The sequence below is a fragment of the Halichoerus grypus genome, chromosome 9 (assembly GCF_964656455.1).
Source record: "Halichoerus grypus chromosome 9, mHalGry1.hap1.1, whole genome shotgun sequence".
In the NCBI taxonomy this organism is placed as follows: domain Eukaryota; kingdom Metazoa; phylum Chordata; class Mammalia; order Carnivora; family Phocidae; genus Halichoerus; species Halichoerus grypus.
In genome coordinates, this window is record NC_135720.1 from 38,005,905 (window position 1) to 38,017,608 (window position 11,704).

The window sequence follows — 11,704 nt, forward strand, 5'->3', positions numbered from 1 at the left end:
ATACAATTACAAAAGGGGATAAAAATACAATGGCAGCAGAGGGAAAAGGACTCTAAAAGCATTAACGGCAGACTGACTCAGTCTGGAGACTTAAGGAAGGCCGAGCTCTGAAGGACAAGGAGAGATTCACTCACCAAGGCAAGGAGAGAGGAGAGTTGGAAGGGAGAAGGCACTGATGAGCAGAGCAGAGGCCAAACAGCAGCAGTGTTATGAACTGGGATCTTTACAGGGAGCAATGGGAAGGAAGGGCTTCCAGGTTTTTAAGCAAGATAATGAAATATCGAGACTTCATTTTAAAATATCGTTTTAGCTATCTATCGCAGTATTTCATATATTGACAACACCAGCCTCCAGTGTATTAATTATTTATGGAGTAACTAAGTAAGTCCACTCCACAGATATTCATTTCATGCCTCCAACATGCCAAGAACTAAGAAACTAATCAGCAAAAAAGACTGTCTCTACATACATCAAGCTTTACAGTCTAAAGGAACATAGAGCAGGAAATGGGCAATTTATATACAGTGAAATAAGAATCTTACCATAAGTACAGAGGGTTGTCAAATATTGAAAGGATGCTTAATCCAGATATAAGGAGTCCAGAAGAATTCCCAAAGGAGATGTCTAAGCTGAGACTAGAAGAATCAGTAAGTGTGAAAGGTAAGCAGAATTAGGGGAATAAGGAAAAAAATCAGATCCCCCTGAAACAGAATCTCATGTCACTAAAGGTAAAGGCTCATAATTAAGAGAGTCACAGAGTGTTCAAGGAACAGAAAGAAGTTTTACATGGGTGTACACTTAGAGGGGAGTGGTAAACGAGAGTTTGATCACTCAGGCACATGTAAACTCTCTTTAGATTCTATTCTAAAAGCAAGAGGCAGACACTGAAAAGCTAACAAGGGGAGTGCCAAGACCTGTAGAGCATCTTACAAAAAACCCTCTGGCTATATAGTGTGGAGAACAGATGGGAAACAGTCAAGATTGGAACACTGGGACCAAGTGAGAAGCTGCTGTTGGAATCCAGGATAGAAGTGGTGGAGGCCTCAGCAGGGAAATGTCAGGAGAAATGGAGAAAAGTAGAAAAAAGGATAAAATTATTTTCAGGAGGTAAAATTGAGAGGACTTGATGATTAATTAGGTGTGAGAGGTGAGGGAGAGGAAGAACTCAATGATGACTCCCAAGTTTCTGACCTGGGTACAACTGATGGAAAAGGGGAACCCCAAAGGAGGAGCAGGGCTTCAGGGGTGTGGGAAGGAAGATGAGAAAAGGGAGAGGTAGTTTTGAGTTTAAGGTGGCTGTGGCTGGGACATGCAAGTGGAAATGGGCAGGAGAGAGATGGCTATATGGTGCTGAAGGTGAGAAGAGCAATTCAGGCTAGAGAAAAAGATCTGGAAGTCAAGAGCACATAGGTGTTACTTGAAAGAGTGGCTGAGCTTGTCCCACTAAGAGCAGATCGTGTGAACAGAGAGGGGTTAGGCTAGGACCAGGCAGACACCAATGTTAAAAGATGGTAATACAAGAGAAAGCTCAAATGGAAACAAAAGGAATGGCCAGAGAGTTAAGAAGAAAACAGGTGAGTATGTTGCCATTAAAACTTGACAGTAAGTCAAATTATAGCTTTTTTTAACTCAATTTCTCTTGATTTTCTTACATGAAGATGAGGCTGGGTTTGGTAGAAATCTCTCTCTGGACCTGGGCAAGAGTCCTCCACTTCCTCAAAACATGTGATTAAGTTTCTTCTCCTTGGACTAGAAGCCTTGTGATTTTGTACAATACAGATATAAATTTAAAAGAAAAACGAAACAAATATATTTGGGTTACAAATAAGATAATAAATGTAAACAATGTGAAAAGGCCATGGATTTTAGAGCCAAATGGACCTGAACTGAAATCCCACTTCCACCATTTCTCAGCTATGTGATTTAAGGCAAGTTATTCAATCTCTCTAACCTTGAGTTTTACTGTGTAGCATTCCACTATCTGCAGCATAGAAATGGAGCTGTTCCTATTTTCTCAGACCCACTCTAATCAGAAAGCCAACCCCACCAGTGCCAATGAAAACAGTACTGTTCACGGTTGCAAATAACCTCCTTGTTGGGGAAATCGATGGTCAATTTCAACCCTCATCCTGCTGAAATTATCAGAAGCATTTGACAAAGATGATTAGTCCTTCTTTTTAAAACACCATAATGGTTTGCTTCTGGGTAACCACTCTACCTTGGTTCTCTTCTTGCCTACCTGGCACACTCCCTTTTAGACTCTTTCCTGGTTCCTTCACGTGTCTGGGGTTCCATATTAGTCTATGCCCAGACTCAGCCCTCCTTCCCTATCTACTATCACTCCCCAGGTGACCTCAGCTAGGCTCATGGCTTTAAATATCATCTACATGCCCCGAGTGTTCAAATGTGTATCTTTTGTTCAGATCTCTCTTCTGAATGCCAGACGCCAACTGCCTACTCAACACTCCTTCATGAATGTCTAAACAGCTTTTCAAACTTAGCACGAACTCCTGATTCTCCCTAAATCTAGTCCTCCTACAGTATTCCTCATCGTATTAAATGGCAACCCCATTCTTCTAATTGCTTTGGCTCAAAATCTGAGTCATCCTTGGCTCTTTTTCTCTCATCCCACACTCAATGATCAGCAAATTCTGTCAGCTCTATTTTCACGATATATTCAAAATTCAACCAGCTCAAGCCATAGTCACCTCTATCACCTTACTCTGAACTATACCATCTCTCTGGCTTATTGCCATAGTCTTCTGACTTTTTAAATTTCATTCTTGACTCCTATAGTATATTCCCTACAAGAGCCACAGTAAATCTCTTTTAAAGGTTGTTATATCTGGTTAGCTCAAAATCTTCTTATAGTGCCTTATCTTGCTCAAAGGAAACACAAATTCTCTATGGTCCTAAAGCCTTCTCTGACCAGCTTTCCCACTTCCGCTGTTTTCCTCTAATCACTCCCCATTTCATTCCCTATGCTTCAGCCACATGGACCCCTTTTCCATTCCTGGACCACCCCCAAGCATGTGCCGGTCTCTGGAACTTTACACTATTTCCTCAAATACCCTCATGGTTTGTTCCCTTACTGCCATCATGAAGATCTCTATTCAAAGGTCACCTTGTAAAATCCTCCCTGACAACTACCCCCCCAACTGTAAATATATGAAGAACAATCTCCTCCCCACTATTTCTTTTCAGCCTTCTATTGTCTCTTTCTCCATAGCCCTCATTATCCCCTAATATACTAAGTTAATTATTTATTTTATTCTCTAGCTTCCCCCAGCCTAGTATATAAAGTCCATGAAGCCAGGGACTTTATCTGTTTTAGTTCTCCGAATCCCCAACACCTACAACAGTGCCTGGGATATAACAGGTATTTAATATATAAGTGAATTAAAATTAAATAATAAAATGTGTATAAAGTGTTTACAATATAGATGTTCAATAAATGGTTGTTCTTATTATTTGTGGAAACTTAAAAACTCAAGGGTAATTACCCCAAAATTGATAAGGCAAATAGCACTGATAAAGTGGAAAGAGAATGACATACTTCAGGAATTATTTTCCTGTAGACACTGAATTTTTATTTTAAGACATAATTTGATTTGGGAAGGTCATTTAGTTTATCATATGAAACTCTTCTGACAAAGTGAATTTGAACAAAATAAATGAATTTTTAAAATATTATAAATTTATAGATTTGCCATAATGTCATGAATGATCCAAAACAAACCTAGCAAAGTTATATTTTCTTTTAAGGAAAGGTAATAAATATTTTGGAAGGAGCAAGCTATTTAATAATATTCTATTTCCAACAATTAGAGCTCTGAGAAATATGTATATTAAGAAATAAATAATGGATGAATCTATTACTCTGGAATAAATATAATAGGAGGAATTGTAATGTGTTTCCTAAATGGTAAGATGGTGTTCCAGAATTGGTTTAATAAAATCCTCCCAGAAAGTATGAAGAAGGGACCCACAGTTGTCTGGCAACATAAAAGCTTATTTATACCACCAGATAAAGCTGAGAAAGAAATACTGCGCATAATTTAGAAGGCTCTAAGATGGCTCCTTGAGGGAATTTAATGCATTTATAGAGTATCTCATGGTTCTTGGCCTACTGGTACCCAAGAGATGTTTGTTATATGCATAAATGGTACACTAATACATGAATACATTAATTATAAGAAATTACCACTCAGGTGTCTGTCAACAGTGCCCATGACGAACTCTTTTTTTTTTTTTTTGACAAACTCTTAATAAAAAGCTGGGAGCTTAGGGGAGCTTGGGTGGCTCAGATGGTTAAGCGTCTGCCTTCGGCTTGGGTCATGATCCCAGTGTCCTGGGATCGAGCCCTGTGTCAGGCTCCCTGCTCAGTGGGGAGCCTGCTTCTCCCTCTCCCTCTGCTGTTCCCTCCACTTGTGCTCTCTAGCTCTATCTCTCTGTCAAATAAATAAATAAAATCTTTAAAAAAAAAAAAAGCTGGGAGCTTAAGTCCAATGCTCTTCTTTTTCTCTCACATCAGGAGTAAGGAAGAGACTTCCAGTATAAAAGCTGAGCTCTAGGGCACCTGGGTGGCTCAGTCAGTGAAGCGACTGCCTTTGGCTCAGGTCATGATCCCAGGGTCCTGGGATCGAATCCCACATCGGGCTCCCTGCTCAGCAGGAAGCCTGCTTCTCCCTCTCCCACTCCCCCTGCTTGTGTTCCCTCTCTCGCTGTCTCTCTCTCTGTCAAATAAATAAATAAAATCTTAAAAAAAATAAAAATAAAAATAAAAGCTGAGCTCTACTTTAGAAAGTAAAAAAAAAAAAATCACCACTCTAAAGGTTTCAACTGCCGCCTTGGGTAAGTAGTACTACACGTCCTGTTATTTGCGATCCCTGAGGCAGTGGAGCACAATGCCGGGTTTCTCTTTGCAGCCTCATCTCCAGACAGCTGGAAGAGACCAGAAGGGAAACACTCAGGCGGCACACAGACTAGGTCCTGCTGGCGCAGAGTGCAGCCCTCAACAGGAGATCCCTCTGCAGGAGGTGAATGCCACTAAAATCAGATTTTGAAAGGTAAAAGAAAAAAGAGGTTATTAAAGAGAAATGAAGATGTTATGAGAGACATATTATTAAAGAGACAGAAGTGAGAAGTAAGGGCATGAGTTAGTGAGGTGTGAAAGCGAATGTTATCGCACCCTTCAAATCCACGTGTGAGCACACACACGCAAAGTCTGCGCACAAAAGCCCAAGTGGACAGAGGCCTTAACCCTCACTTTTCGAATGCATTGAGTGATTTAACAGATTTCAGTCTCATTATTCTTCACATTTTCAGGACTATCAAAATCACACCCGGCATGACAGGATCTGTAAATTCACACCTGAGTGAAGATGGCTGCATGCAAACTGCATCTTGAACACGTTAGTTTCTGAAAATATACAGGTTGGTTTAAGATTTAAAGGGAAAAAAGTAGGTTACACTTGTACCCGGAAAGGTCTGCATGACTCAGAGTTTAATAATAGGATACATAAGATGTCACCCTTAGGTCACTGATTCTAGGGTGACTATAGTAGACTGCCATTTTAAGACATCACCATCTAGCAGCTGTTTTGTTCACAATCTGTAGAAGAAATGTGTTGCTTGTCTCTATTAATACTCATTTGACAGGTGTATACATTCCAACTCACATGCATCTGCCAATTGGAGCCCTTTGAAGCAGGGTGTTGAAAGCCACGACAGCTGTTACCTTTAGACAGTCCTTCGCATGCCCAATTCTCTCCTTTATCTAAAGAGCTAATTATTAATACTTCAAATTATAACAGATTTTTGTGTCTAAAACCCAAGTCACCAAGGAAAGATATCAATGGAAGATTTCTGAAATAAGCACAATTATCATTCTCTGGGACAAAGAAGGCAACAATCTTTCCTCCTAGGAAGATGTGGTAGAGGCCAAACAGGCTGAGGAGGTCAACATTTACAAGAGCTCAGTGACCTGCAGGAGACTACAGACATCCCGCCAGGACTGTGCGCTTTTGCCAGAGGTCACTGGGAAATACTTCTAAAACGTATGTATTGACGATTTATGTACCTAGGCAATATAAACTAATGTAGCTTCCACTATGTCATGGTGCTCTAGAGCCTCTGAGTCAACACCTATGTAGTGCCAAAGATTATAATTTATCAGTTCACCCCTTCACCATGGCAAGTGAAAAGTGGATGGTACATACTGCACTGTAAAATCATTACGCTAAGGGGGGTTTCCTGCAGCCCCAGTCACGGTGATGACTGGAGGAGAATTATGTTTTGAAAAATAAAGCTATTATTTCTAAAGCACAGTATGTAGGTATTTAAGTCATGGCCTAATCTGCTTTTTCTGTGCTGAAATAATGCCCACATCTACTCATCGGCCTTTGTTACATATTCAGCCCATGGTGGCACTCATGGAAATAAGACATCATCTAAAAATCCGTGTTCTTACCTTCCAAGCTCATACCTTCCTTCAAAGAACTCAGCATCTCCATTTAGAAGAAGGTTAATTTAACCAGGCAATATTCCAATTCACATTTAGTATGAATTTTTAATGTTTGTATAAAATGCTTAATAGAGGCTCTCCTTTATTTTCTTAAATGATGTTAAATAATGCGCTATTTGACACAAATTCAAAAAAATGGTGAAAAATGTCACTAATAACTTTTTATTTCAAATACATCATTTTATTTTAAAAGGTCTCAAGAGCCCTGCAAGTTCAGGCTTAACAGATTTTAGTGTGTCAAACCCAAGAAAGCTTATGAAATGAGAAAGAAAGCACTCACTGTGCCCCTTTGATCTGGCTCAGAAAGGCAACAAAACAACTCTGTAGTTTGATTTTGTTTTGCTTTAGAACTGGTATGTCACTGCAGATCATGGCCTGCAACTCTATTTCACTGATGAGGAAATCAAGGCATAGAGAGGTTAAGTGGCAAGGAAACACAGACCCTTTGAGTAGAAGGGACCTTAGAATTAACATAGGCCAGAAATACTACAACCACAGGCTTGCATTATTCATCTAACTGAAAAAAAAATGCCATTTTCATAAAAGCTAAAAGTCTGTCTAAAAAATCTTTAATTCTAAGTTTAATAGCAAACTTAGCAGACCTATTCTTTTTGTCTGCTATAAAACTTTTTCTTTCGTCTTAAACATGAAGAAGCTCAGAGTAGAATTTAGTGCCCAAGCAGAATACCACTTTCTGGCCATGGTTACTAGGGGTAATCTCATCCTGTCACTCAGCTCTTCCTAAATTCCGTAACTATTATTTGAGCATCTGTTCTATATCCAACAGCATTCTAGGTGCTAAAGATACAGCAGTGAACAAATCATGTGAAAATTCCTGTCTTCAGGGAAATAAATTTTTTAAGTATAACAGAGTATGTTAACACTATGAAGAAAATAAAAAGCAGAAAAGGAGATGGGAGTGTGGAGTGAGGCTCAACATTAAAAAGAGTGGTCAGTGAAGGCCATTTGAGTGACATTTGCATAGAGATCTGAAAGAGAGAAGGGGGGAGGAGTGAGCAAGCAAAGGGAATGGTATCTAGGGAGGATATTCCAGGCACAAGGAGCAACAAACCACAAAAGCCCTGAGGTAGAAGTATGCCTGGCCTGCATGACTCATATTTTTCTTGTTCATTATTTTAAATGAAGTATGTTTTTCTTTATTGAAAGTTCTGTCCAATACTTTGGAAGACAATCAGGGACATTCATACAATCCTAATTACTACAGATAAGCTTCAGATTCACTTCAGAGGAGTTTTTAGTGGTTATGTATTACTATTACACTGCATGCACCCTGCCGCCCTTCCACTCCCCACTCCTCTTCTCCATTAGAGATCAAAATATTGACTTCCCAAAACTAACTTATGGAGATTTAAAGACAAAATCTGCCTTGGGGAAAGGGCCTACCTTAAGGAAATCAAACTGCAACGCAGAATACCCCAACCCACAGGGACTCCCTCCCTTGAACTTTTAAACCCACAGCCTTTAAGGATTGTGACTGTTTCCATCTCATTATATGCTACCTTGTGCTGTTCTTGTATACACATCTGCTCTCCTAGTGGGAGCAGGGCCCATATTCCTGGGAGCAGGGCCCATATTTTGGGAATGTCTGAATCCCACCACAGGGATCTGCACACGGATGGCACCAATATCTGTCTGCCGATGATGTCATAGAAACCACCACAAAGAGAGCAGACATTCCTCCCGTTTTAAGTATCTGTTTGTGGATAAAGCATGAAAGAGACATCAGTCTCTTACAGGCGTTTGGATAATCTCAACCATCTTGGCCAAGTTACTGTTTGTGTAACATTCCATTCTGTCGAAGTTTCCCTTTGCATTTTTGGTCGGGCACAGCACACACTTTCGGTCTAGACACCAGCATGGATTACCCACTGAACACAGAGGAACCACACCGGGTGGCATCCCGTTCCGTTCACTTCAGCCAACATCCTTAAACACTTATCACGGGAAAGAAACTCGACAGAAAACTATCAAACACCAGCCACGGCCCGTACAGTCTGGCAAAACAGACACATAAGGAACAAGTTCTGTGCATGCAAGACACGCAGAAGTATTTTGAAAGTATATAAGCAGTGGCCCAGAGGGTGAGGTAAGACTTCACAAAAAAAAAGCTGGTACCTGAACAGCCAGGGTTTTGAAAGACGACTAGGCCTAGGACAGTCAAACACGGGATCAAAGGGCATTCCAGATTGTGCACAACACTGACAGAAACATAACAGACTGCAAACTGCTGGAGGAACTCATTCCCCATCAGTGAAGGAAAGCTGGTCTGTTGCACTCTGAAGCTTTCCAAGAAAAAAAACAAGCTTTCAAATAAGGAGCTGAGGAGGAAAGTTTTACCACTGCTTGTTTTGTTAAACCTCTTAGCCTTGCTTTGCTTTGTTTTGCTCTGTTTTGTTCCCTCTTAAAGAAATAAAGTACTGTGCTGGCATAAAACTTCAGTGAGGAAAAGCACTTCAACTTTAGAAAACGTCTAAGTGGGCAAGGGCCAAGGAATGAATAAGTGAATGAATGAATAAGTGAATGAATGAAAACATAAATAAAACTTTTCTAGACTATGTAAATGGAGCAGAATTAAAAATTCAGTCATCATGGACCTGAAATATTCATTCCAACCCTTCACCAACTCAATAGGTACTTATGGTATTTGGTGCCCACTATTTGTTAATTTCCGGAAGACCAGGCCCACGAGGCCCTCTCATTGCCCTCCTTTTTGAGCGAGCTCTTGCTTGCAATTTAGTAAAAGAAAGAAGCAGAGGACAATTCATTGTAGCAGGTTCCCTCCACTAAAGCCTGAAGCTCATGCAGAGTTAAATTCCAGTTAAGGTAGCCAGTGAGGTCAACACACTTAAATAATATTACAATGACAAACAACTGTGAGATGTGAGAAACGTGTCTGACAGAGGTCCTTGATAAGGGTGTCTCATCACCTCTTCCCGTGAGCCGGGAGCGGGCGAGCTGGACTGCCTGGCCAGGGATTTGAAATGCTGAATGGGGAACAGAAGAGGGGACAGAAGGGGGAAAGTTACCTGGGAGCTCAGGTAGACTTTGAGGCACTCCTCGCACACGGCCTTCTTGCAGCAGGGCAAGGGCTTGATGGGCTTGTCTTCCAGGCACACCCGGCACATCAGCACCATGAGGGGCACGTAGGGATCCCCTACCCCACCCAGGTCAGAGTAGGGTGGAGCTCCCAACAGGCTGGGCACGGAGAACGGCTCGGGCGCCAGGTAGAACTCCAGCTCGATGCTGCCGCCGTCGGGGGACAGGGGGTCTGTTGGGAGGGACAGCCGGGGGCTGGGGAAGGAGGAGGGGGTGCTGGGAGCGTTCGTCACCGGCGGAGCCCGAGGTGAAGACGCGGGCGGCGAGAGCTGCTCCGCGGGGGGGGCTTCGGGCAGGTCATTCTCCACGCAGAACACCGAGCAAAAAACTTGTCTCTTGGCGGGGATTGGGCGCCGCTGCCCCAGCACGTCCAGGACCAGTTCGTCCGCCGCCCCGACGCGGGTCCTGGGCTCCGGCTCCTCGCCTGGGGGCGCGTCCTGCTGTTCATCCCCTCCCTCGTTTCGGTCCCCAGCTTCCTCCTCCTCTTCCAGCTGCTGTTGCAAAGTCTGGGGGTTGAGGGGCCCGGTAAGTGCCAGTCCCGCGGGCTGCCCGGGCGCTCGGCTCCTCCTCCCGTCCGGGCCCCACCGGCTCCTCTCGGGCTCCGGGGCGCTCGTGTCCGCGCAGCCCGAGTCGCTTCCGCAGCCACCGCCGCTCGGCTCCGCGGAGGCGGCGCGCGGCCCGGGCTCCCCGGCGCTGTCCCCCCGCGGCCTCAGGGGCTCGGGGTGGCCCGTGGCGCCGCCAGCGGGGGCCCGCGCCTCCTGGGGCCCGCCGCCGCTCACCGTGCTCTGCTCCTCGCCCATCGCCACCCGCGGCCCGCGCCGCCGCTGCCCATCCAGCCGCCGGGACCCCCACCCGGCGCCGGCGGGCAGCGGGGGCAGCGGCTCGGCTCGACTCGCGGCTCCGCTTCTGCTTCCGGGTCCCTCCTCCGGGGCTGGGACTCCCCGAGCTCCCTCCGGGGAGCCCGTGCTCCCGGGCCGCGGCAGGCGGGGAGCCCGGCCCGGCCCGCTGCTCCTCCTCCTCGTCCTCCGGCGCGGCCGGGGACCGCCTCGGGGGCGCCGAGGGCCGCTCGCTCCGGGCGCGGGCGCGCCCGCCCCTCATGCAGGTCGGGGCGGTGCCGGGGCCCCCGCGAGCCCTCGGGCGGGGCAGAGGGTCCGGGGAGGGGAGGCGGCCGTCAGTCCCGCGCCATCGCCGGTCCCGGCTGCGGGCCGCGCGGGACGGGCGGCCGGAGGGCGCTGGTCCAAGGGTCCAGGGGCCTGTGGCGCCGGCGCGGCGCGCACCGAGAGGTGCAGCCGGAGTGCGAGCGAGCCACTGCGGCCCCTGGGGGTGAGGCCGGAGCGGGCGACCTCCCTCTGCTCCCGCTTCACCTAGAGCCCTCCTCGCTGCCCCTCACCCCACCCTCTTGGCGCACACCTCCCCACACGTACACACGCGCGCAGGCACCCGCGCACTCACTCACACGCACACCCGAGTGGGTGTGATCTAAGAGCCGAGATGCGCTCTCGCGCCCAGAGTTCACACTCGGCCTCAGCAAAACCCTTCAGAGCAGGCAGGCTGCCCTTCAGGCTACGCATGAAGTAAACTTCCTACAAAATCACTGTATACTCAGAGCAGAAACCAGAAAACACTGGCCACTTAGGATTTTGGTTTCTCTTGCATCCATCGAATTTTAAATCCTCCAAAGAGGGAGTTAAGAGAAATAACTCCAGGAATTATTCGTTAAAAATGCTGGATATACTGTTTTCTGCCTATTGGGGTAGGAAGGATCTTTGGAACCCACAAATAAGCAAAAGTACTTTTAACCTACTCCTCCAACTGGAATCCTTTTGAGAGCTGACAAATAACTAATTTAAGATTTATCCCTTTTTCCTCCTCTTCATTTTTCTCTTAGGAACTTTTTTTTTAACCCTTTAAATATTACAAAATAGATAACACGAGGTAGTAGGATGGCCTGGCCTAATTAATAAACTAGATCATTGGTGGGAATCATGAGGAGTTAGTTACATTAGCATAACCGTATTTATCCCCCAAACTGTTTCCAAGACAACAATTACATTTGAGCCA

At 45.1% G+C, this 11,704-nt stretch overlaps 1 protein-coding gene across 5 annotated transcripts in view; it reads right to left on the reverse strand.

The window, feature by feature from the left end:
- RNF217 (ring finger protein 217) overlaps window positions 1–11,169 on the reverse strand; it is a 139,910-nt gene extending 128,741 nt beyond the window's left edge. For 2 of the 5 annotated variants that reach the window (XR_004922346.2, XM_036108596.2), the window contains exon 1: window positions 9,574–11,159. Coding sequence is in view for 4 of the 5 variants with exons in the window: in XM_036108596.2 (XP_035964489.1) it covers window positions 9,574–10,443 (870 nt within the window). In the remaining variant the exon portion in view is untranslated. Of the gene's footprint in view, window positions 1–9,573 lie in introns of all 5 variants that reach the window. The other 3 variants (XM_036108599.2, XM_036108600.2, XM_036108601.2) reach the window with 2 other exon arrangements.
- Window positions 11,170–11,704: the final 535 nt, after the last annotated feature.